The sequence below is a fragment of the Eumetopias jubatus genome, unplaced genomic scaffold, assembly GCF_037043125.1.
Source record: "Eumetopias jubatus isolate StellerSeaLion01/CBP00866 unplaced genomic scaffold, mEumJub1_p1.0 scaffold_3, whole genome shotgun sequence".
Classification (NCBI taxonomy): Eukaryota; Metazoa; Chordata; class Mammalia; order Carnivora; family Otariidae; genus Eumetopias; species Eumetopias jubatus.
Genome location: NW_028274809.1, coordinates 135,479,321 through 135,506,014, shown reverse-complemented (window position 1 = coordinate 135,506,014; position 26,694 = coordinate 135,479,321). Strand labels below are relative to the sequence as shown.

Sequence of the window (26,694 nt, the reverse complement as noted above, 5' to 3'; positions counted from 1 at the left end):
TTGGTCCAGCTTTTTTGGAAAGCAGTTTGGTAGTCTGTATTGGTTAAAATGTGTGTATCTCCTAGCACCATGATTGTGATCTCTAAATGTTATTTCTCATTAAGTGGAATCATAGTCCTTTGGAGGAATGGCTGATTCTAGACCTGGGGCTTCTTGGGACAGAAAGCAAGAAAGCCATCAAAGCCTACCAAGTGTGTTAGAAAGATGTAGGAGCAAACTTGGAGGAGCTCCCACTGGCTAAAAATGGCACAATTTGAACATCTAAAGGAATAATCACTGTGATTGATTTAAACACGTTAAATCTATAAATGGGTTCATGATAACATTTTAAAAATCAGTCACTTTGGTAGTTGCTAGGATACAACTCACCATTCTGAATTCTAGTAAATAAAGAGAATCAAGCAATTTATCCTGCTTTTCTTATATTAACTATATTTCAGATAACCCAAGAGTTGATGAGGAAAATTTCTTCTTTATCAAAGAATTCCAGCCAGAAAATGCAATAGAAATGGTAGAATTGGAAGATTGTTATTTTTACAACTTCCCCCATTCCCAAAGAAACTGTGGCCTTAGGCCAGTGCTGTCAAACTAATGGTGGTAAGAACAGGTGTTTTGTTTTGTTTGAAACTTCAAATTTATTGAGGAATACACTTATGAAATGCAATGAGATGTTGCAACAATGTTAAATTGCTGTAAGAGTTTCTAAACTTTTTCATCTTTATATTTTTGTACTTACTATGAATTGGTAGCAAACCACTGGGGACTGACACCACCACACCTTGAGTAGCACTGGCCTAGACAATAATCACGAGTGAATAACAAAACTATTAAGTGAAGGAAAGATAGAGAACAACCCCCACCCCCCAGCCTAAGAACTTAAATCTAACCAAGCTTCTAGAACTGACTACTGATTTACCAAATAGAGGGACAGAAGGATGAGTTAAATGATAACCACCACAAGGAAAGCATCAACCAAATACCGGAATGTGGGAAATGCTATAGGACAAATGACACGGTTTATTCAACTTCAACAAATAAATGTCATAAAATGAAGAGGGAGGGGACACTGCTAAAAGATTAGAGGCAAAAAGACATCTGAATCAAATACAATGTGTGGGACTTTCTGAATTCTGATTCAAACAAATTTAACAATCACCAAAATGTGAAGATAGGTCATTGATCTTGTATGTTTTTTAAAAAGCCTTGTTTGTTAGATATACATACCGAATTATTTCAGGTAATGTCTAGGATTTGCTTTAAAATACTCCAGCATATTCTAGTGTGGGGCAAGAGGAGGAAGAATAGAAGTAAAACAGGCAACATGTTGATAATTGAAGTTTGGTAACAAGTGTCAAAGATAAATAAAACCAGACATTAAAGTGATGAAAACTGATTTCACTTCAGTAACTACTGACAGTAGGGGAGAAAGCTGAGCTCCAATCCAATTTGTGCTGGGGTGACTCGTGTTTTACAGGGGAATGAGGGAGTAGAGATAGAGGAAGAGGGGAACCCAAGTGAAAAATTGTACAAAGAGTTAGTGTGAATGCCTCTGAGGCCAGCTCTGTGCTAGCTGGAAACCATCAAAGTTAGGATTTATCCTCCCACAGAGACTGGAAGACAAAGGCCCTATCCTTCCTGACGGTTAACTTCCAAGAGAAGGGCCTTCAGGACCTGGAGAAAGGTACTCCTGAGTTGTAGGAATTAAATACACATCTTTAGGGAATGGAGGAAAGATTCACAATTGCAAGCCCTTTTTAGTAAATGCTCTAAGAAAGAAAGGTTGAGGGGCTTATCTTCAGGTGTTGGCTAGAAGAAACAAACTCTTCTGATAGCCTTGAGCTTTCTTAGGCAGCACTTTATTGGGGGACTTGGGTCCTCCCAGAGACATGGCCTTATGCTGCTAGAAGCCTTGCTAGACAGTTTGGTTGTCTTAGTGCACAGGTTTGGATGGAGTCATCGTGTGCTGAGAGTTCTACAGTCCTTACAAGTACATGGGGGTCCAATATAACAGTTTTTTTTTTATGAGAAAAATACACAGTTATGTATAAGTTTGCAAGTTTTATTAATAAGAGGTTATTTTAAAATGTGTATTCTTGTTACCCACTAATTCATCTTAAAGGAATGTATCCTAAGGTAATAATCAGGAATTTGGTCAAGGATTTACGTATGAGGATGTTCATCAAAGTAGTAACCAATAGGAAAATTGGAAACAAATGTTTTCAACATTAAAAGATTTATAAATATAGTAGAACATTCCAAAACATCAAGAGCCATTGATTGATGAGGCTCTGCAATAGCAAGCACTCATAAATTGCTGGAAGGGCTGACCCCGTGGAGAACAGTTTGGTGATCTTAACAAAATTACTAATTCATTTACCCTGTGACCTAGTACTCCCACTTCTGGAAACATATTCTGAAGTGATATCTCTACATGTTTGAAATTGTTATGCACCAGGTTATTCATCACATCATGATTTGTGATAGCAAAAGATTGGAAACAGTAGAAGACTAAATTGTGGAATTTATGCAGAGGAGTGCTATATAGCTGGAAAAGGGATGGAGAACCTCGTATTTGTGCATTCAGTTTAGTAGCCACTAGCTACATGTGACTATTTAAATTTGAATTATTTGAATTAAAATTAAATTTGAATTGATTAAAATTAAATTTAAAATTCAGTTTTTTGGTCACATTAGCCACATTTAAAGTGTTCAGTAGCCACATGTGGCTAGTGGGGCTACCAAATTGAACAGCACAGACATGGGACATTTCTATCAATGCAGAAAGTCTTACTGATAGTGTTGCTTTATATAGTGAGCATAAAAATATCTCCAAAATACCTATGTAACTTTAATAATAAATAACAGATACCTAAAGATAGATAGAAAATATTAGGTAAAACAAAACTTAGGTACTTTATGAAAGATTAAAACTTGAGTTCTATACACATGGAATCTTTTCACAGATTTTTTTTTCCTTAAAATCAGTAACCTCTCCATTTTCTTGTATCAGCTGATCATTTTCATATTTGTCAATATGATGCCAGGTGGAATACACATTACAGAAGAAATCCAGTTGGTATAATTATTGCAGGAGTCTTGATGAATTAGTTTTTTTTTTTTTTTAAGCTAGCCTTTCCTGTTTTTTTACAAGCAAGAATTGTGAACCAAGCATGCTTGAAGAAGTAACATACCTCAAAGTGCATGCTCTAAATGGTAGGTGCTGCATAGCACAGAATTACAGCTATAATCACAGCTTTCTGGGATATTCTGAAATTAGGTTGTGGTATAATAGGAAGAATATTTGGTCTTTGTTCTGGTCCCTCATTTAGCTTGTTATACCTTTGGAATTTCCTGAAGAATGAGGGTCTTTGGCAAGCTAATGAAATGACTTGGTGATGGGCTCCCAGTTAGCTTCAGCGGGGAGGCTGGTCATCAAAGATGAAACCTCCATTAGAAGCTTGAAACTTTCAGTCCTACCTCCCAGCCTCCAGTGAGGGGAGAAGGGCTAGAGATTCAAATAATCTCCAGTGGCAAATGATTTAATCAGTGGTGCTCACGTAGTGAAGTCTCCTTAAAAACCTCTAAGAGTACAGGATTCTGTAAGCTTCCTGGTTGGTAAAGGCTTTGAGGTGCTGGGAGGGTGGTGACATGGAGAGGATAGGCCAACTCCATGCCCCTTTCCACTTCCCTTGCTCTGTGTACTTCTTACATTTGGCTGCCCCTGAGCTGTATCTTTTGTTATAAACTGGTAATAGTAATTAAAACCTAGTAATATTACTGTAATAGTAATTAAAGTGAATCTTTCTAGCAAATTATCAAACCTGAGGAGGTCATGTGGAAACCCCTGGGTTGGTCAGTTTAGGTGGCCTGGAACTTTTGTTTGGCATCTGAAGTGGAGACAATCTTGTGGGACTGAGGCCTTTAACTTCTGGTAACTGATGCTGACTCCAGGTAGACAGTGTCAGAACTGAACTGAACTATTGGACACTCAAGTTGAAGAGGTGGAGCTGGAAAAAAACACCATGTATTTGGTGTCCAGAGGAAAAAAACCCTTAAGGTATAACTTTTATATGGTTACAGAACATGATAAATAAATGTTTATTTCAGAGTCTGGCTTGTTTTAGTGATGTCTAAAAAGAAGATAATAGGAACTAACTTACTCCTTAGTGTGCATTGTTTTTTAAAAATGGGGAATTGTATAAATTTGAGATACTAATTAATAATTAATTTTAAACAGATCTACAAAAAATAAGGAAGTTCCTCCTTTGGAAAATAAAGTTGCATACATCAGAGAAAAGAAATCATCTTTGAATCTATCTTACCGAAGTCATGACTGCTCTCGAACTTGTCTGATGAAAATACCACTTACCTTCAAGGGAGAAAACCCTCTGCAGCTACCAATCAAATGCCACTTCCAAAGACGACATGCAAAGACAAACTCTCATTCTTCAGCACTCCATGTGAGTTATAAAACCCCTTGTGGAAGGAGTCTACGAAATGTGGAAGAAGTTTTCCGTTACCTGCTTGAGACAGAGTGTAACTTTTTATTTACAGATAACTTTTCTTTCAATACCTATGTTCAGTTGACTCGGAATTACCCAAAACAAGAAGAAATTGTTTCTGATGTGGATATTAGCAATGGAGTGGAATCGGTACCCATTTCTTTCTGTAATGAAATTGACAATAGAAAGCTTCCACAGTTTAAGTACAGAAGGACTATGTGGCCACGAGCATATTATCTAAACAGCTTTACCAACATGTTTACTGATTCGTGTGACTGTTCTGAGGGCTGCATAGACATGTGAGTAGAAAAACATGGCATTTCAAAAAGTCTTCTGAATGTAGGGGTACTTGTCAGGAAGTCCTGCATTGTATCAGTTTGTCTCTCTAAACTCTTTTCACCAAGAATCAAAAATGGAAAGATATACTGTCTCACTAGCAATAGAAAAGAAAACTCTTTGCCAAATATTATAGTAATTTGAAAGTTATTTCTTCCAAGGATGAGTATTTCCTTTAATCTAGTACCATAATCACAATGGCAACAAGTCCAGCTAAAGCCATGTAACAGTGCCAGACACTGTAACAAGTGCTTTACATATACTTTTTTATTTAATCCTCGCAAACCCTCATGAAGTGTAGGTAATACTACTTCTGTGTTACAAATGAGGAAGTTGAGAAGCCAATTTTAAGGTCGTAGAGCAAACAAATTGAAGAGTCAGTGTTTGAACCCATGCTCTTTACCATTATGTTATATGTCTTGTTTTACTTTTACAAATATTTCCTTGCTACTTCTTTATAAAGTTAAAAGTGCTTATAATTCATAATCCCATAACATTGACATTCGACTAAAAAAACATGTTCTACTATAGTAAGAATTTGAAAATTTTATTTTAAGGGTATGTAAGATACATGTAGTACATAGGCATATATAGAGTGGAGTTGCATTATATACATTTAATTTGATGCAAATTTAGCTACCTGTACTGGGCAAAAGAAAAAGGAGAGAAAGAATTTAAATAGTATAGGCAGTAGTTTCACCATCTCAGTTATTTGAAGTGTGAGAGGAGATGTATAAATCTGCTGTTACTTCAGTTTGGCTCATTCCTTTAGGCCTGTCATAGAGGAAATCTCTCACAGTGTCAGGTTTTATTTTAAAATAAGGGTTTTGTTTTTTGTCTTTTTGTTTTTAACATTGTGTCTAAATATAATTGACATGTGGCCAAACCCAGTCCTCACTGCTGGAGAAAAAACTGTTGGACAATGTTTACTTACTGGTCAGTTTATAAGATTTTTTTTTTAAAGAATCTTGACTATATATGATTTTTTTTAAAGATTTATTTGAGAGGGAGATGGAGAGCAGGGAGAGGGGCAGAGGGAAAGGGAGAGAGAGAATCTCAAGCAGGTTCTAAACCCTATGTGGAGTCCAATGCAGGGCTCAATCTCGTGACCCTAAGATCATAACCTGAGCCGAAATCGAGGGTCAGACCTTAACCCACCCAGACAACCCAACTGTATATGATTTTTGCTTTAACACTGTAGACACTAACCTTTATATAACATGTACCACCAGTATACATATTTTCATCTATAGGTCAGAAATTATAAGAGAAATCACAAAAGCAAAGGCTGAAACCTGCTGGGATCTGAAAATGGACACAAGCACTGTGGCTAGGGATTTTAACTCTTATAGAAATGGGAATTAAACATGTCCCATGTATGGCAGAGAGTGGGCACTCAGTTCTCCAGGGGATAGAATCAGGGACCTCTACAGGGGCTGGGAAGTAGGCTGATTATCTCACATAGCCTGGAATGGGATTAAAAACAACTGGTTTTAGAGCAGTGAAACCCATAGTCACAGCCAGAGCAATGAGGAAAGGAGTCAACATAAAGGAGCACCCAGGAGTAAACCCACAGAAAGGTAGGATTTCAGTCAAAGCACACAGAGATATTTAGGACCATGAAGGCAGCATGAATCCCAACAAATGGGAGAACTCACGCCTGAAGAATCAGAGATAAATACAGAATCTGATTAAAAGAGACTTTATTTTTTTAAAAAGATTTTATTTATTTGAGAGAGAGAAAGCAAGAGATGAGGGAGAGGGACAAGCAGACTCTGCACTGAGTGGAGCTCGATCTCACAACCCTGAGATCATGACCCAAGCTGAATTCAAGAGTCATTTGCTCAACCAACTGAGCCACCTAGGTGCCCCGAAAAGAGACTTTAAAATATATATGTTTAAAATGCTTAGAGAGATTAAAATATTAACATCCATGAAATAAAAGGATATTGGGGGGTGGGTAAAGGTGTATATATGAAAAAAACAATTTGGAAATGTGGGAAATAAAACGTGGTCATAGAAATAAAAAAACTAAATAGATGGACTCAATGGTAGAGCTCATATAACTGGAGAAAGCATTAGTGAATTGCAAGGCAAAATGAAAGAGATCTTCCAGAATGAAAATAGACAAAGACTTGAGGAAGATAATTTACAGGTAGATTAAAAACTGTGGAGGATAAAATAAACTCCAGAATATATCTGAGAAAAAAGCAACATTCAAAGAGCTAATAGCTGAAAATTTAAAAAGTACGATAAAGAATATATCTCAAACACTATGAGAAAAAAATTGATTAACAACACAGTCTTATCAGAAATAAAGAAGACAAAAACAGAGGCATATTAGCTTAAAATGACAAAGGAAAATAAATGTAAAACTAGAATTCCGTACCAAGCCAGACCAGTCATTTGACAGGGGGCTGTTCAAACAATTACATAGTAATTGAGGACATGCATACATACTTCCAGCAGTAGTACTTATAAGTATATCTAGAGCATTGTTTTCCAAGCTACAGATTTAGTGGGATATAAAATCATTAAAGTGGTTGTAACTAGCATTTTTTTAATTAAATAGTAAAGAAGATACCCAAGGGGCACCTCGCTGGCTCAGTCAGTAGATTGTGCTACTCTTGATTTTAGGGTTAAGTTTGAGCCTGATTCTGGGTGTAGAAATTACTTAAAAATAAAATCATGGGGCGCCTTTGTGGCTCAGTTGGTTAAGCATCTGCCTTCAGCTTAGGTCATGATCCCAGAGTCCTGGGATTGAGCCCCAAGTCCCGCTCCTTGCTCAGTGGGACAGCCTTTCCCTCTGCTGCTTCCCCTGCTTCTGCTTGCTCTCTCTCTCTGTCAGATAAATAAAATCTTTAAAAAAAAAAATCTTTAGGGGCACCTGGGTGTCTTGGTCAGTTAAGCATCTGACTCTTGGTTTCAGCCTCAGGTCTTGATCTTGGGGTTGTGGGATCGAGCCCCCCTTTGGGCTCCATGCTTGACACTGGGTTTGCTTGAGATTCCCTCTTCTGCTCATGCTCTCTCTCTATCTCTCAAATAAATAAATAAATCTTAAAAAAATAAGTAAAAACAATAAAATCTTTAAAAGAAGGAAATACCCAAGTGTATCATACATAAGGGTAAAATTTCATGCCACTCTTTCAGTTTATACACATATGTAGAGAAATACATTTGTATGCCTATATAGGATCATGAAGAAAATGTATTTCTTACTGCAGGTCAAAAATATTTGAGAGACCCTACTCTAGAGGTATGCATACATATATGCATAAGAATAAGCTGTTCATGGGCGCCTGGGTGGCTCAGTTGGTTAAGCGACTGCCTTCGGCTCAGGTCATGATCCTGGAGTCCCGGGATCGAGTCCCACATAGGGCTCCCTGCTCAGCAGGGAGTCTGCTTCTCCCTCTGACCCTCTTCCCTCTCGTGCTCTCTCTCTCTCATTCTCTCTCTCTCAAATAAATAAATAAAATCTTTAATAAAAAAAAAGAAAGAATAAGCTGTTCATTGCAGTATTGTTTGTAATGTTTGAAAACTAGAAGCAACTTAACTGTATACCAAGCAACTTCATTAAGCAACTTAATTGCTTATCTAAATGCTATCAAAAAGTTAAAAGGAATTAACTAAATTTGTATATAGCACAGATGAGTCTCAAAAACATTTCAAATGAAAAAGACAAATTGTAGGTTAATAACTATAGTGAATTTTTAAAAACAATACAATATATTGTTTATAGGTGCATACACATGTAAAAGTATAAAGGATGCAGCACCAAACCTCTTGAAAGTTTAATCTGTAATGTTTTATTTTTAGAGATGATATATACAGCGTATGTGTAGTGTTTCCACATCCTCACCAACACTTGTTATTTCTTTGGGGTACTAGACATTCTGATAGGTGTGAGGTGATATCTCATTGTGGTTTTGATTTGCATTTCCCTGATGATGAGTGATGTTGAGCATCTTTTTCATGTGTTTGTTGGCCATCTGGCTATCTTTGGGAAAATGTTCATGTCTTCTGCCCATTTCTTAATTGGATTATTTGTTTTTTAGGTGTTGTATAAGTTTTTTATATATTTTGGATAGTAACCCTTTATTGGATATGTCATTTGCAAATATCTTTCTTCTCTCATTTAGTAGGTTGTCTTTTAGTTTTGTTGATGGTTTCCTTTGCTGTACAGAAGCTTTTTATTTTGATGTAGTCCCAAAGTTTATTTTTGCTTTTATTTCCCTTGCCTCAGGAGACATACCTAGAAAAATGTTGCTTCAGCCAATGTCAAAGAAATTGCTGCCTGTGCTCTCTTTTAGGAGTTCTTTTGGTTTCAGGTCTCACATTTAGGTCCTTAATCCATTTTAAGTTTATTTTTTATGTATGGTGTGAGAAAGTGGTCCAGTTTCATTCTTTTGCATGTAGCCGTCATGTTTTCCCAGCACCATTGCATAGTCTTGCCTCTTTGTTCAAAGGTTAGTTAACCATATAATCATGGGTTTGTTTCTGGGCTTTCTATCCTGTTCTATTGATCTATGTGTCTGTAGTATAACTTGAAATCTGGAATTGTGATCTTTTCAAGATTGTTTTGGCTATTTGGGGTTTTTTTGTGGTTCCACACAAATTTTAGGATTATTTCTTCTAGCCCTGTGAAGAATGCTGTTGGTATTTTAATATGGATTGCATTAAATCTGTAGATTGTTTTAGGTAATATAGACATTTTAACATATTTGTTCTTCCAAGCCATGAGCATGGAATATCTTTCCATTTTTTGTGTCTTCTTCAATTTCTTTCATCAGTAGTTTTCAGGGTACAGGTCTTTCATCTTGGTTTAGTTTGTTCTTAGGTATTTTACTATCTTGGTGCAATTGTAAATGAGATTGCTTTCTCGGTTTCTCTTGCTTCATGTAGAAAAATGCAATGGATTACTCTACATTAATTTTGTATCCTGTAACCTTACTAAATTCATTTATCAGTTCTAGTAGTTTTTTGGTGGAGTCTTTAGGGTTTTCTGTATATAGTATCATGTCATCTGCAAATAGTGACAGTTTTACTTCTTTCTTACCAATTTGGATGCCTCTTATTTCTTTATCTGCAAATAGTGACAGTTTTACTTCTTTCTTACCAATTTGGTTGCCTCTTATTTCTTTTTCTTATCTGATTGCTGTGGGTAGGACTTCCAGTATTATGATGAATAAAAGTGGTGAGAATGGACATCCTTGTCTTATCCCTGATCTCAGAGGAAAAGCTCTCAGTTTTTCACCACTGAGTATGATGTTAGCTGTGGGTTTGTCATTTATGGCCTTTATTATGTTGAAGTATGACCCCTCTAACCCCACTGTGTTGAGAGGTTTGTTTGTTTGTTTTATCATGAATGATGTTGAATTTTGTCAAATGCCTTTTGTGAATCTATTGAAATGATCCAATGATTCTTATCCTTCCTTTTGTTAATATGGAGTATCATGTTGATTTATTTGCATATATTGAGCCATCTTTGCATCCAGGAATAAATCCCACCTGACCATGGTGAATGATCTTTAATGTATTGTTGAATTTGGTTTGCTAATCTTTTGTTGAGGATTTTTGTATCTATTAGGGATGTTGCTCTGTAGTTTTCTTTTTTTCTAATGTCCTTACCTGGTTTTGATATCTGAGTAATGCTGGCCTCATAGAATGTATTTGGATGTTTTCCTTCCTCTTCTGTTTTTAGGAATAGTTTGAGAATAGATATTAACCCTTATTTAAATGGAGTTTTTTGATTGCTCATTCAGTTTTGTTGCTAGTAATCACCTTTTCTATTTCTTGATATACTTTTGGAAAATTATGTTTCTTTGAATTTATCCATTTCTTCTACATTGTCTAATTTGTTGGCATGTAATTTTTCATATCCTTTGTATTTCTATGGTGTCAGTTGTTACTTAACCCCTTCCATTTCTGATTTTATTTATTTGGATCCTCTCTCTTTTTTTCTTGATGAATCTGACTAAAGTTTTATCAATTTTGTTTTTCTTTCCTTTTTTTTTTTTTTTCCTTTTCAGAGATCTGGCTCTTGGTTTCATTGATCTTTTCTATTTTTTTTTCTTGTCTCTGTTACATTTATTTCTGCTCTGATCATTATTATTTCCTTTCCTCTACTAATTTTGGGTCTTGTTGTCCCTTTCTACTTCCTTTAGGAATAAGTTTAGATTGTTTGAGGTTTTTCTTGTTTTTTGAGGTCACTATACATTTCCTTCTTAGATCTGCTTTTGCTGTATCCCAAAGATTTTAGACCATTAGGTTTCATTTGTTTAGAGGTATTTTTTAATTTTCTCTTTGATTTCTTCATTGACCCATTGGTTGTTTATAACATGTTGTGTAGCCTCCACATGTTCATGGTTTTTCCACTTTTTTTCTTGTAATTGATTTCTAATATCATTCCATTTTGGTTAGAAAAGATGCTTGATATGATTTCAGTCTTCTTAAGTTTATTGAGACTTGTTTATTGAGATATATGATCTATCATGTAGAATGTTCCATGTGCACTTCAAAAGAATGTGTATTCTGTTGTTTCGTCTGGAATGTTTATATATATTTATCTCAAGTCCATCCAGTCTAATGTATTGTTCAAAGACACTGTTTCATTATTGATTTTCTGCCTGGATAATCTCTCCATTCCTGTAAGTAGGATGTTAAAATCCCTACTTCTATTACTGTTAGTTTCTCCCCTTGTGTCTGTTAAAATCTGCTTTATACATTTAGGTGCTCCAGTATTGGGTGCTTAGATATTTACAGTGCTATATCCTGTTGTCAGATTCATCCCTTTATCATTATGTAGTGCACTTCTTTGTCCCTTAATACAGCCTTTGTTTTGAATTCTATTTTGTCTGATATAAGTATTGCTACTGCAGGCTTTTTTTTTCACTTCCATTTGCATGGAAATCTTTATCCATCTCTTCACTTTCAGTCTATATGTTTTTAGGTCTGTAGTAAGTCTCTTATAGGCAGCATATAGATGAGTCTTGTTTTTGTTTTGTTTTGTTTTTGTTTTTTTAGAGGGGGGAGGGGTAGAGGGAGAGGGAGAGAATCTTAAGCAGGCTCCACGCCCAGCACAGAGCCTGACTTGGGGCTCAGTCTCACAACCCTGAGATCATGACCTGAGCCAAAAATCAAGAGTCAGATGCTTAACTGACTGAGCCACCCAGGCACCCCTGTCACCCTGTGTCTTTTGATTGAAGCATTTAGTCCATTTACATTTAACATAATTATTAATAGGTTTGTACTTATTGCCATTTTGTTAATTGTTTTCTGGATGTTTTTGTAGTTCTTCTCCATTCCTTTCTTCTCTTGTTCTCTTTCCTTAAGGTTGATTACTTTCTTTAGTGTTAGGCTTGGCTTTCTTTCTCTTTATCTTTTGTGTCTGTATTACAGGATTTTAGTTTGTGGTTACCACGAAGTTTATATATAACATCCTTAGGGGCACCTGGGTGGCTCAATCGGTTAAGCATCTGCCTTCAGCTCAGGTCATGATCTTGGAGTCCTGGGAACGAGCCTGTGTCAGTCTCCCTGCTCAGCGGGGAGTCTGCCCCTCCAGTCCCTCTGCCCCTCCCCCTGACTCATATGCTTGTGTGCTCGCTCTCTCATTCTCTCTCAAATAAGTAAAATCTTTATATATAACATCCTAAGTATTAGCAGTGAAGTGATCATTAAGCTGATGGTCACTGAAGTTTGAATACATTCTAAACGATCTTCATTTTTATTTCCCCCTCCCTCATTTTATATCTGTCTTATCGTATTTTATATCTTTTAATTTTGGTGAGTCCCCTTTCATAATTTTCTTCTAATTGTGTCCTTTCTTTTCGACTTAAAGAAGTCACTTTAACATTTCTTTTAAGGCCAGTTCGATAGTGATGAACCCTTTAACTTCTTTGTCTGGGAAAGTCTTTATCTCTCCTTCAGTTCTGAATAATAATCTTGCTAGATAGAGTATTCTTGGTTGTAGATTTTATTCTTTCAGCACTTTGAATATTTCATGCCACTCCCTTCTGGCCTGCAAAGTTTTTGCTGAAACCAGCTGATGGCTTTATTCGGTTTCCCTTGTATGTTACTAATTGCTTCTCTCTCGTTGCTTTTAAAATTCTATCTTTATCTTTAATCTTTGACATTTTAATTATTATATGTCATGGTGTGTATCTCTATGGGTTCATCTTGTTTGGAACTTTCTGTGCTTTCTGAAACTGGATGTCTGTTTCCTTCTCTAGGTTAGGGAAGTATTCAGCTGTTACTTCTTCAAATAAGTTTTCTTTTTTTTTTTTTTTTAATTTTTTTAAAGATTTTATTTATTTATTTGAGAGAGAGAATGAGAGAGAGAGAGCATGAGAGGGGGGAGGGTCCGAGGGAGAAGCAGACTCCATCAGACTCGATCCCGGGACTCCAGGATCATGACCTGAGCCGAAGGCAGTCGCTTAACCAACTGAGCCACTCAGGCGCCCTTCAAATAAGTTTTCTACCCTTTCTCTCTGTCTTCTACTTCCAGGACCTCTATAATCCAAATGTTTGTTCACTTGATACTGTCCAAGAGATCCCTTAACCTATCCTCCTTTTTAAAAATTCTGTTATCTTCTCATTATTCAGCTAGGGTAGTTTGCATTACCCTATCCTCCAGATTGCTAATATGTTCTTCTGCATCCTCTAATCTGTTGATTCCCTCTAGTGTGTTTTTCATTTCAGTTATATTCTTCAACTCTGATTATTTTTCATATTTTCTATCACTTTGTTGAAGTTTTCACTGAGTTCATCCAGTCTTCTCTGCAGTCTGGTGAACATCTTCATGATCATTACTTTGAACACTCTATCAGGCATATTGCTTATCTCCATTTCATTTAGTTTCTTTTCTGAGGTTTTGTGTAGTTCTTTGGAGCATATTCCTGTCTCTTCATTTTACTTGACTTTCTGTCTTTGTTTCTATGAATTAGACAGAATGGCTGCTTCTCCTAAACTAGAAGGAGTGATCTGGTGCATGGTTGTGTCTATGGAGACTGTGGGCTTGGTGACTTTGGCTGGCCGACTAGAGCTGTGGCTGGCTATTGTGGGCTGGAGGCCCCAGGGGACTCTGCTGGGACTGTCTCAGTGGGATGCCTGGAGCTGAAGTTGGTGCAGGATGGGCAATCCTAGGGCTCTCAGTGCAGATGGCACATTGGCCAGACAGCTAAAGCTGAAGTGGGTATGGGCTGGGGTGGTCCCAGGGCTCTTTACAGAGAGGGCACCCTGGGAGTACAGCAGAAGGTTAAATGGGTATGAGGCCAGGGGTTCCCATGGTTCTTTATTCAGGGGGGCTCTAGTAGCATCGCCAGGGCTGAGGCAGGGCATGGGTCAGGATGTTCTATGATGCTATGCACCAGGGGTGTGCCGTCATCATCTGGAGCCAAAGTGGTATGGGCCTGGACTGCTCTAGGATACTTTGCACCTGTGTCACCTTGACGAGATGGCTGGAGCTGTAGTGAATGCTGACCAGAGGTGTGCAATGTGTGCTGCACTGGGGCTGCTTTGATGGGATGGCTAGGGCTGGTGTGGGTTAGGGCCCCAGAGTTCACTGCAGTGGTAGACCCACTAGGGTACTTGGGCCCTTTCCCTATCTGCAGTATCAAGGGGGAGGGGGATTATTAACCATGGTGTTCACCAGCTCCCCTGACTTGGAGAGAGTTTCAGCAGCTCCCCTGCCATTTTGCATAGTTCTAGGACTGAGTCCTTTATATCCTAGTAGCTCTTTTATTTTTATTTTTTTTTTAAGATTTTATTTATTTATTTGACACACAGAGATAGAGGGAGAGAGCACAAGCAGGGGGAGCGGCAGGCAGAGGGAGAAGCAGGCTTCCTGCATGAGCAGGGAGCCTGATGTGGGGCTCGATCCCAGGACCCTGGGATCATGACCTGAGCCGAAGGCAGCGGCTTAACCAACTGAGCCACCCAGGTGCCCCCTAGTAGCTCTTTTAAACGGAGGATTTTTTTCTGTGCCGCAGGGTGTCTAGGACATCCAGACCGTACTCTCATCTGTGCTGGCAAGGTAGAGAGGAAACGTAAACCGTAGCGTTTGCCAGCCCTTCTAACCCAGAGGGAGTTCCAGCAGCTCTCCTGCCAAATGGCGGGGGTCTAGGGCTAGTTCCTTTATATTCTAGTTGTCATTTTAAGCCACAGCTTTTTTTTTTTCTGTGCCCTAGGGCAGACAAATCTGCTCACCAGTCCCTCCTCATTGCAGTTCAAAGTGTCAGAGGTGGTGGGGATTCCCTTTGTTACTGTGTCTCTGTCTCTCTGTGTGGTCTCTCTTTTTTTGTGCAGAAGCTGTTCAGTCAGCCCTCAGTTCTTCTTTAGGGGGCATTGCTCTATAATTAGGTAGATACAGTTTGTCCATGGAGGAGGTGAGTTCAGGGTCTTCCTACATTGCCATCTTGAATGAGAAAAATCTATGGTTGCGTGTCTTCTGCTTAGCAACATTATGAAAAACAGATTGTAGTAGCCAGATGGCCAGCATCAATCTCCCCAGTCTGTTTTCATGTCATTGGAGGGAGAGGTACTTTAAGATGTCTGCAAAACTACCTATGCCCTTTCAGGTGTGACATGCATAAGTTTATCCATTATAGGAGAGAGGACCTAGGAGAATTTTCACAAATTAGCTTCTGCTGAATAGGAAATGAAAGGAATTCATTTTAAAAAATTAAAACTCATATATTTAAGTATTTCATGAGTAAATAGAGGTATAGGGCAGTTTATAATTATAAATTTTGGGAAATTTTGTCTTTTAAAGAGACCTGTTCTGTTAGGGGAGAAGTCCAACTGTCCATGAGCTAAGTGACTGTTCTAAATACAATTGCATCCTTTATCATTTACATTTTTATCAAGACTCTCTTAAGTTGGTGCTTTTTTATTCTAACTTCTCCATCCATTGCTTTCCTTTTAGAACAAAATGTGCATGTCTTCAGCTGACAGCAAGGAATGCCAAGACTGGCCCCTTGTCAAGTAATAAAATAACCACTGGATATAAATATAAAAGACTACAGAGACAAATACCTACTGGGTAAGATACCTTGAGGATTTGTTGCAGGGTGTTTGTATTTTTGAAGGTGGGTACTTTATTGTTGTGGTCTGTAGTCTTATAGATATCATTAAATATTAATTTTATACCAGAAATCTATATTAAGGAATAAAAAACCAAACTTATATATTGTTCTTGGAAATGGAAGTCAGAAAAAAAAGAAATGTAAGCACACACGTAGCATGCAGAGTGTACTTAAACACCTATCTGCTTTGAGTCTGGCTCTTACCCACTAGGGTTAGACTTTGGGCAGCTAGGAAATATAATTTCCCCATTAGGATTTATAATTTGCAAAGCTCATCTAAGAATTGGGAATTTTCAAACTTTCAAAATTGTCATTAAAAGATACATAGAAAAGCTTTCTTCCTAAACATTCCTTTCCTAGACATTACTAGACATTTTTTTTACATTTAATTTTTTATTGTTATGTTAATCAACTAGACATTTTTTAAAAGCTAACATATATTATGTGCCAGGCATAGCCTTAAGCACCTTGTAAATACTGACTCATTTAATCATGAAACAACCCTATAAGATAGGTACACTTATATATCCCCACATTAAAAAATGGAAAATTGATAACTCATCCAACATCACACAGTTAGTAAATGGCTGGAGCTATGATGAGAATCCAGGCAGTCTAGGAGCCTTCACACTTAGTCGGCCTCCTATGGTAATTATTAGTGAGGTAGCAGTATAAACTGCTTTTGCTTTTAGTTTAGGATATCTGATTGGTTTTTTTTCTTGCATATTTTATTGACAGCATTTATGAATGCAGCCTGTTGTGCAAGTGTAATCGACGAATGTGTCAAAACCGAGTTGTCCAGCATGGACCTCAAGTGAGGCTACAGGTCTTCAAAACTGAGAAGAAGGGATGGGGAGTACGCTGCCTAGATGACATTGACAGAGGGACATTTGTTTGCATTTATTCAGGTAAAGCAGAGGTTCATTATTCAAATTACTATAGTAAGATCTGCATTCCTGAATCTCCATTTTACTAGATTTATAGTAAGAACAGGAGCAACAATATAGAGGAGGACCATCAGAGGGGGGCAAGTGACTGGGAAATTGAGCACTGATGGGATGAGGAGACATCGGATATTCCAGAAAAGAAAGTCTCAATGATAAAACTTGGGTTATTGTGTGAGGCATATTTTTTTCTTATCTCCATGGCTACAGATGCTTTAGGATAAGTTAAGAAGACTTTTTGAATAAGAAAACTAAATGACTGACTTGCTAGGGTAAAGATTATCAAAGACTATCTTGTTCAATAATTTGAACTCTTAGAATTTAACAGGTTAAGTCTGTAATAAATACCTGTACAGGATGATTCAGGCAGTGATCTTCAAGCAGCTCCCTCCATTTCAGGGACTCGAGACAGTTGCCCATGCTCTAAGCAAAACTTCCCAACCAGTGTTTTATAGTTGTGCCATTACTGATTTTTTCTGGTCACAACCCATAGGCCAGACACATCAGTCTTAGTAGTCTCAGCTATTTACCCTGGAGTATCAGGTAAAAATCCTCACTTCCTGTGTGTATCATGAAATGAGACTGTTTGAGGAAACATGGCTCTGGAGCCAGTCTAAAGGAATTGTGCTGGACCAAGTCTTGGCAGCAAGGCGGCAGGACCAGAGCAACCATCCTTATCTGAAAGTCCAGGTTCACTTCAGTGAGAGCAAGAATTCCTATAATTCCTGACAGCCACACTTGGATCCCTGTCACATACTACACAATTTGCCTATACATTCATCTCTCCTATTTCTCAAAATCACTCTGATGAAAGTCAGCTGCCTTATATAAGGAGCCACATGGTGTCCTGGAAGTCTCATTGGCTTTGTCTGCATTACTAGGAAATGTACCTAAGGTATCTCTCTGATTCAGCCGCTAATTTTGACTTGGTCACTATAGTTTTGGGTCCCTTAAAAGAAAATGCATAAACTTTAAGATTTAATATTACACTAGAACTTAATATGAGAATAGGCACGTATTACCTCAGATTTAAATAGGTCACTTTATTTAAAAATGTGGTTTTTTTTTTTAAAGATTTTATTTGAGAGCGGGAGTGTGGGGTGGGGGAGGGGAAGCAGCAGAGGGAGAGGGAGAAGCAGACTCCCCACTGAGCAGGGAGCCCAACATGGGGCTCAATCCCAGGACCCTGGGATCAGGACTTGAGCCGAAGGCAGATGCTGAACTGACTGAGCCACCCAGGCACCCCTAAAAAATATGTAAGTTTTAACTGATAAAGCATTTTAACTAGACACAAAAGCTGCATTCTTAAGAGTGGAGTTCACCACAGGGTGCCTGGGTGGCTCAGTCTGTTAAGCGTCTGCCTCCCGCTCAGGTCATGATCCCAGGGTACTGGGATCAAGCCCCACATCAGGCTCCCTTCTCAGCAGGGTGTCTTCTTCTCCCTCTCTCCCTCCCCTTGCTTGTGCTTTCTCTGTCTCTCAAATAAATAATTTTTTTTTTTTAATTTGACAGAGCACAAGCAGGGGGAGCATCAGGCAGAGGGGGAGGGAGAAGCAGGCTCCCCACCTAGTAGAGAGCCCAACACAGGGCCCAATCCCAGGACCCTGGGATCGTAACCTGAGCTGAAGGCAGACAGTTAACGAACCGAGCCATCCAAGCGCCCCAATAAATAAAATCTTTAAAAAATAAAAAGACTGGAGTTCACCTCTCTAATTTTCTAGAATCCATTCTGATTTTATTTTTACTATTGTAGCTAAATCTGTTCTCTTTCATTTTATACCAGAACAGACAAATGCTTTTTTTAGATGGTTGGTGTTTTTTCTCATATACTGGAAGATATGAAATCTCTTACTGGTCTTTTGTTTATTGTTTCTTACAAGAGTTTCCTAGGATGAGTTAATGTGTTTATTTTCATTATAGAAATATGGTACATTTCACAGAGTTCTTTAGTAATGGAGCAGAATAGAGATGTTCTTCTGTTGCTTAGCAATTTTTGTCTTACTAAACTCTTACTTTTTTTCTTTTAGGAAGATTACTAAGCAGATCTAACACTGAGAAACCTGATGCTATTGATGAAAATGGAAAAGAAGAGAATATTATGAAAAATATGTTTTCAAAAAAGAGGAAAATAGAAGTTGCAGATGGTGAGGTTGAAGTTATCCCATTAGGACTGGAAACACATAGAAGTGCTGAGACTGAGGAATGTCTACCTACGTTCAATGATAATTTAAAAGAGCCTGTTATGTAAGTAAGATATTAGGAACCCAATCAAGATTGATCTGTATTATTGATTAAGAATGGTTCTCTTTGTTTCTTACTCCCCCTCCCCCGAACTCCTGTGTATCTCATATATCGGCTTGCTTCACAGTTGTAAGTTTAACTCTGAGAAATCTAGAATGCTTATATTTTAAAAGCTAGCCAACATACTTTATTTCCTCTTTTCCATTTCTGGAGTTTTACCTTTAAAAGACTTATGCCTTTAATCAGAGTCTTTATGGATATCATAACTTTTGCTGTCCTTTTTATTTTCTAGCATCGTATTTACAAACCTTTTCACAGATTATTTTCTAAACATACTTCAAAAATGATTGACTTTAAAATTATTTCCTTCTTTAGTGGGGGATAAGCGTAGGTGTATTAGATTAATTTCTAATGGATACTTACATAACAGTGATATCTATATTTCAAGGTCCAATAAAGAGAATTTTTAGTGATATATAGAATAACTGTTTTTTTCCTTTTCAGAGAAATGAAATGTAACAGTATTTCAAGAATTCAATATCATTCAGTCATTAGAAGTCCTAAAGTGAAGACAGCCATTATTCAACACAATGGGAAAAGGATGGTAAAAACTGCAAAATGTAGATGGGGCCCTTCTGAGAACATTAACTGTGATCTCAACATTCTGTCTTTTACTTAGTTCCAATTGTTTGTGTAACTTAATAATGTGTAGGATTTCTTTTATTATTTTGGAATGGGTGTACTCTTGAAGTGTTAGGACCATGTTTTATTTACTTAGTGTCCTCCATGGTCATTGGCGTTCCCAACTTAGATACGTAAGGAGAGTGTTGGTCATGATCTGACAATGTGTTCCACTGAAACTGAGAGCTATCCAGTTCTGAGAATTTATAGAAAAGCTGAAGTGTTCCAGAGTTGATAGTGATACAGAATAAGAAAAAAGATGGAGTAATTTAGGTTAAGGAGATAAGGTTGAGAGATGTAAGAGAAAGAAGAGACACAGCCCAAAGAAAGAATCATCTAGAAAACACCATTTTACATGATAGCCTCTGAAAGGTATACTTCTCAGTCTGTACTGAGAAAAATAACCAGTCGGAGACTATAACTTGGAAGCAAAGAAAGATGCAGGAAAAAGAACAGAGGAAGACATAAAGATAGTTCACAGTAGGGCTTGTAGATGAGAAATAAAAACTCTGCCCTAGGTGATGTGCAAATATTTGCCCTCTGCCTAGTAATGTACATACAGTAAGTACCTCCTCAGGATCACATAAGTATGAAAAGGTTAGGCCATCAGACCACATAGAACTGGGTTTGACCTCCAGCTCTGCTGCTTTCCACCTGGGTGACATCTCCACGTCCACATTCCTTTATCTGTAAAATGAGGATAATAGTATCTATCTCAGAGTTAAGAGGATTAAATGAGCTAAGCTTCAGAAACTTTGTGTAGCACAATGCTTGACACCCAAGTGCTCAATAAATGTTGACCATTTAAGTAACTTGAATAATAATAATAATGGTCAACACTAGTTGAACAGTTAGTTGAGTGCCAAGTGTGGCATTAAGCTTATCACCTTTTTAAAAGTTATCATTAACATATAAAGTGATTGCCGTGTATACAACTCATAAAGATAGGCAACTCCTTTAACCTTCTTTTTGAAGTAAAATAGCTAAAGTGTGCTTTTATCCTTGCACATCTTATAGTTGAAGCCAAATTCATAATATGGTATCAAAATTGAGGGATACAGACAGATGTCTTTGAATTTTATTTTAAATTTTAATGCCTAAAGAATGTCTTGACAGTCTTGGTAAATAAAGTCTTTATAACATGTGGCTTACTAAAGTGCCTAGAAGTAGAACACAGCCAAAGGGGCTCCATTGCTCCAGAGATTCCTTACGGTATCAGCTTTGAGGCTTCCAAAACTAATGTGGTAGCTACAGCCAGATTGACAGTTGACAAAAGAGGTCTAACTGCTACATTAAATTCTTTTCCTGACCTAGAAAATAAAGACAGCTTACCTGTTCTCTTTTAAGGGATTTGCTTCCTCAGAGTCTGTCACCTCAGAAGATAATGATGGATTTAAACCAGCCCAAGTACATCTGAACTCCAAAGCCAAGGAAATGAAAAGTAGGCTTTGTTTCACTCTGTGATAGCCTCCCTCTTCTGCCTTTTTGTCTGTCTCATTCAATACCTGTGGCTTATTTTCTCAGACTTAGAACAAACAATCTGCATTCATTATAAAAGTTACTACTTGTGTAGATCAGAGGTTGACAAACTACAATTTGTGGACCAAATCTGGCCCACCATCTGTTTATGTATGGCCCATGAGCTAAGATAATTTTTACATTTTTAAATAACTTAAAAAAATGAGAAGATGAATATTTTGTGACACTTAAAAATTATATGAAATTATATTTTGGTGTCCATAAACAAAATTTTATTGGAGCATAGCCACACTCATTAATTTACATATTATCTCTGATGACTTTCACATTATGTCAGCAGAGCTGAATAGTCACAACAGAGACTATATGGCCCACAAAGCCTAAAATACTATTTGGCCCCTTGCAGAAGTAGTTTGCCAACCCTTGATCTATATGCCAACAATGACCCTGAGGCATTGCAGGAAGGAGTGGGGTAGACAACTCTGAGTCTACATGGTCCACAGTGTTACCTGTGGCTTTGGAAGCATTGTCCAAAGCAGCCATTTCCTAACTCTTTGTTAGGGGCTCCTTTAAAATTAAGATACATCATTCTGCAGTACTCCAGCCAACAGTGCTGTAGGGATGCTCAGCAAAAAGCAAAAGTATTGCTATTCTGAGTGCTTGTCTTTCAGTGTTACCAGTCTTGTTACAACTTGACAAACCTGGATTTTGGTACTTTTGCATTTCATATCCCTCACTGGGGAGATACTGCTGAGAGATGACCCTTTTTGAATAACTGAGCCATTGCCTCTTCTTTAGAGATTCTTTGCATCTGTATCCCCAACTCCTCACCTGATCTTAAAGGTTGGAGATTGGGGCTGGGGAGCAAGGCAGCTGCTTGACAGAAAAGGTCTATCAGAAAGGGCATTTATGTATTATAATTATTTCATCATCAAAGGGAAGGAAAATCTCTTCTTCTACCCATCTTAGGTTATCCAGCTGGGACCTTGTAAATTAGACTGGCAGATTGACAAGAGAAAAACAAGCAGAAATTTATTACCATGTATCACCATTACCATGTGTATCACATATGTAACACATGGGAGTACTCAGAGATGAATAATATAAAGAAGTAGCTTAAAGGGGTGCCTGGCTGGCTCAGTCAGTGGGGCATGTGACTCTGGATCTTTGGGGTTGTGAGTTTGAGGCCAATTGGGTTTAGAGATTACTCAAAAGTAAAATCTTAAAAAAAAAAAAAAAAGGCAGCTTAGAACTCCGACTTATCTAGCATCTTTGCCAAAGAACAATAAATTTTTAGAGGAGTGACAAGACAAAGGAAAAGGACCTTGAGTCTCCAGGGGCAGCATATTGTGGGAAGGTAAAATATTGGAAACTAATAGTGGATAAAGGCTAGTTAGTAAAGTTTGTTATGTAGATTCCTCTGGTTTGATTTCCGGGCTGATCAAGGTCTAAACCTGTCACTGGTTATAACTTTTGTCCTTCCTGGTAGGAGGAGGGAGGACACCTTTGTAAATTTATGTACTGCTTTTAAACAGATGGGGGAAAGTAAAGAACTTTTCCTGCATAGGCTACTTAATCACTCTTAGCTTAAAATAATTCTTATGTCAAGGAAGCATATTTTGGCATGACATACTCTGATTTCCTTCACCATTTGATTCATATGAGCCATAATGAGTACTCTTGCTTTTGGTTCTTTTGTTATTTTCATTAACTGCTACAGTGTATATGTGTGTGTGTGTGTGTGTGTGTGTGTGTGTGTGTGTGTGTGTGTGTATACATATATATATATAAAATATATAAAATCAGTTGTGTACTATTATGGTTCACAAGTAACCCATAATTAAAATATGAGAACATGTAGGAACAGCAGGCAGTAACAGTAATGATTAGATCAAGAACATTAAGAGAAATACAATTTCTTTGTGCCACTAAGTTAGGTGGCACAAGTGACTTAAAAAAAAATGATTTTACTTATTCCATTTGACAAGCATTTACACTTCTGAATATTCTAAAAAATTATTTCTATTATTGGATAAGAAAAATGATTAAGGCAGTTCATCTTATTCTAAAGTATTATTGTTTGTAAAAGTATAAATATTGAATGGTCATCTAGCAAAACCTTCAAACACTAATGTGTGCAAAACCCATAGCAATACAGTTATTACTCGTGGGACTTGCTGAGGGTGACACCAGGAGGGTCTTCTCAGGCCTTTCATTGGTGTCCTAAAGGCCTAGAGTACTCCCTAAATACCTATTCTGTTACAAGTGTTTAGAATATACTTAAATGCAGATTCCAGAGTTGAAGAGAGTAAGTCAGTTTATGAGGAGTAGAGATTAAATATAGTAGTGGCAGGAGGCAATAGGTACATTCGTAAAAAGGTAGTAGAAAGAAGACAGACCTAGAGCCAGACATTTCTCAAACATCTGAGACTCTTTCTTCTGGGTTTCTTACCCCACTTCTCATTATATTACAGGTCAGTGAATCTCTTACTCTCTCAGGCTCAAAGTTTTTATTTGTAAAATTGGAGTACTATCTACCTTCATACATTGTAAGGATTAGCAATAATTAAAGCAACTAGCATTTAATTAATATGTTAATCACAGGACTGTTGATCAGCCAAGTATATTTGCTGACACTTCCTTCCAAAATATTTATTAGAGGATTCAAGCTCCTACCAAGTTAAAGACTCTGAAGACAATCTGCAGATTGAATCAGATGTGATAGATATAACTAAATGCAGAGAAGAAACTCCATCAGGGGGCAGATGTAACCAAGCAGCCACATTGGATAAACAGAATATTACAAAGGAGTTCAAGGCTCAAATGCAAAAGCCCCAAGAGGAAAGATCTCCAGCATATCAAAACCATCAAGTCTTTTGTGAAAAAGAGTTCCCAAGTGAAACCAAGAATATTTCACCTGATTCTCTAAAGAAGTTTAATAAAGGGAATGTGTTTTTATTGGATGCCACAAAAGAAGGGAATGTGGGCCGCTTCCTTAATGTGAGTATATGGGCTGAGATTCACATTTCTAAACTTTTTTTCTGTGCTGCTTTGAATGGTTTGAAATTTATGTGCAGTCATGTAATTCACCTGCTATCAGAAGAGAAACAGATTCTGAAGTCAGAAAATCTTTTTTCTCTTTTTCAAATTTTTATTTAAATTCCAGTTAACATACAGTGCAATATTAGTCTCAGATGTAGAATTTAGGATTCATCACTTAACATACAAAACCTAGTGCTCATCACAAGTGCCCTCCTTAATATCCATCACCCGCCCCCCCACCTGAAGTCAGAAAATCTTTTAAAAACAAAGAACTTTTTCCTTGCTAGGTGATCTGTTTATTTGGTTTGTTTCTTTCTCTCCTAGTTAGGAGGATACTTGGTTAACAAGAAATAGAATCCTTTCCTTTCTTCTTCTGTCCCCCAGCTGCTATTCTTTATTCCACTTTGACTACTTCTGCACTATTGCCAAACATGTCAAGAGCCATTAAACATGTCTGGAGAGCCATTAAAGAAGGATCCCCAGCAAAGGACTGTCATGGCTTTATTTCCTGTCAGTTACGTTGAAAGTGGCTGCACCAGAACAGTATGGTTGATTTTACTCTCCCAATCAGCACACCACCTGGACTCTTCTCTTGTTTAGAGGAGGAAAAAACAGAAATTTTCTTTCTTTCTTTCTCTCCTTTCTTTTTTTCCTTCTTTCCTTCCTTCCTTATTTTTTTTACATAGAAAATACATTAATGATTTAAAAATAGAAATAAGATGAATACATGAAATAAAAAGCCATACAGAATACATACATACAGCTGAACAAAATTCTGTTTCAAGATAGCTCCAAGCCTGCCTCTACTCATGGTAGATGAGTAAAGGTTACCAGCCCAACTGAAAAAAATGCATGGACAGGAAGTTATCATTGAAACTGAATGGTGGCAGGCATGTTCAAGGAGTATTGCTGGGATTTGGTCCTTTTATGAATCTGGCATAGGTGAATGTGTGGAGATGGGTGCTAGTGGCCAATAGACAACAATATTGGAATGGTGGTAATTGGATAAAATAGTATCATGTTAAAAGCCTTGAACAAGGATAACTAATGGTTATGTTCAGCAGAGACATCAGTTGCTTACATATGTCCCCTTTCTGGAGGGTCTGTTTGATGATGGTGTAAAACTCAGTCACATACATTCTTCGTATTAATCTTTTTTCTTCTGTTAAAAAAAAAAATACCCTAAAAAGTAACTATGCCTCTATTCACCTTGTCCCCACTCCACTCTCTATATGGTAAAATCATTTTTATTACTTTTTGTGTATTCTTACAGTGTTTCTTTATGGAAATATAAGTGAATATATATATTCTTATTTCCCCCCTTTCTTACATAAAAGCATATTCACTGTTCTGTGCCTTGCTTTTTAAATTAACAATATACTCTGGAGATCTTTCCCTATCAGTACACAGAGCACCTCATTTTGTGTTTGTTTTTGTTTATAGCTGCATAGATATATACCAGAGTTTATTTAACCAATCTTCTTTGGATAGACATTTAGGTTGTTTCTATTCTAAACAATGTTTAGAATAGAATGTTTTACTATTAAAAACAGTGCTTGCGGCACCTGGGTGGTTCAGTCGTTAAGCATCTGCCTTCAGCTCAGGTCATGATCCCCAGGTCCTGGGATCGAGCCCCACATCGGGCTCCCTGCTCAGTGAGAGGCCTGCTTCTCCTTCTCCCACTCCCCCTGCTTGTGTTCCTGCTCTCACTATCTCTCTCTGTCAAATAAATAAATAAAGTCTTTTAAAAAAATTAAAATAAAAAAACAGTGCTTAATGAATAATCAAACACATAGATACATGTACATATATATCTGTGGAATACATTCCCAGATATAAGATTGCTGAATCAAAGGATAAATGCATTTATAATAATGATAAAATTGACAAATTATCTTCTGTAGAAGTTGTACCATTTTGCATTTCTACCAGCAAGATAAGAATATCAGAAGAGGGCTTTTCTGATTGAGTTCCTACTATTAAAAAATTACATTCTATGATACTTTACAATATAGGTCAGCAAAAAAGGGAAAGAAACAAAAATAAGTGAGACGTGTTAGAAACAGAATGGTATTTTAATGTTTCAAAAATAAGGTATCAAACTCTTTACTATATCTAACCTCTGTGTTTATGTATTTATTTTAACAGCATAGTTGTTGCCCAAATCTTTTGGTACAGAATGTTTTTGTAGAAACACGTGACAGGAATTTTCCATTGGTGGCGTTCTTCACCAACAGGTTTGAAATTTCTTTTATGTGATTTAATTTTGAGATTGTGAAAAATAACAATAGAAAAATATTTTTAAAAATATGTGTGATAAAAAAATGTGTGATAGTCCCTAGTATCTGCTACCCTAGAATATTCATTCATTTATCCCAAACTGTTCCT

General features: G+C 37.2%; 1 protein-coding gene across 4 annotated transcripts in view; it reads left to right on the top strand.

The window, feature by feature from the left end:
- SETDB2 (SET domain bifurcated histone lysine methyltransferase 2) overlaps positions 1–26,694 on the top strand; it is a 57,931-nt gene that overhangs the window by 27,585 nt on the left and 3,652 nt on the right. For 2 of the 4 annotated variants that reach the window (XM_028103859.2, XM_028103852.2), the window contains 8 exons: positions 4,238–4,801; positions 15,760–15,876; positions 16,658–16,827; positions 18,891–19,107; positions 19,609–19,708; positions 21,133–21,226; positions 23,924–24,264; positions 26,455–26,543. In XM_028103859.2, the coding sequence (XP_027959660.1) occupies positions 4,238–4,801; positions 15,760–15,876; positions 16,658–16,827; positions 18,891–19,107; positions 19,609–19,708; positions 21,133–21,226; positions 23,924–24,264; positions 26,455–26,543 (1,692 nt within the window). Of the gene's footprint in view, positions 1–534; positions 598–4,237; positions 4,802–15,759; positions 15,877–16,657; positions 16,828–18,890; positions 19,108–19,608; positions 19,709–21,132; positions 21,227–23,923; positions 24,265–26,454; positions 26,544–26,694 lie in introns of those variants that run through there. The other 2 variants (XM_028103866.2, XM_088021832.1) reach the window with 2 other exon arrangements.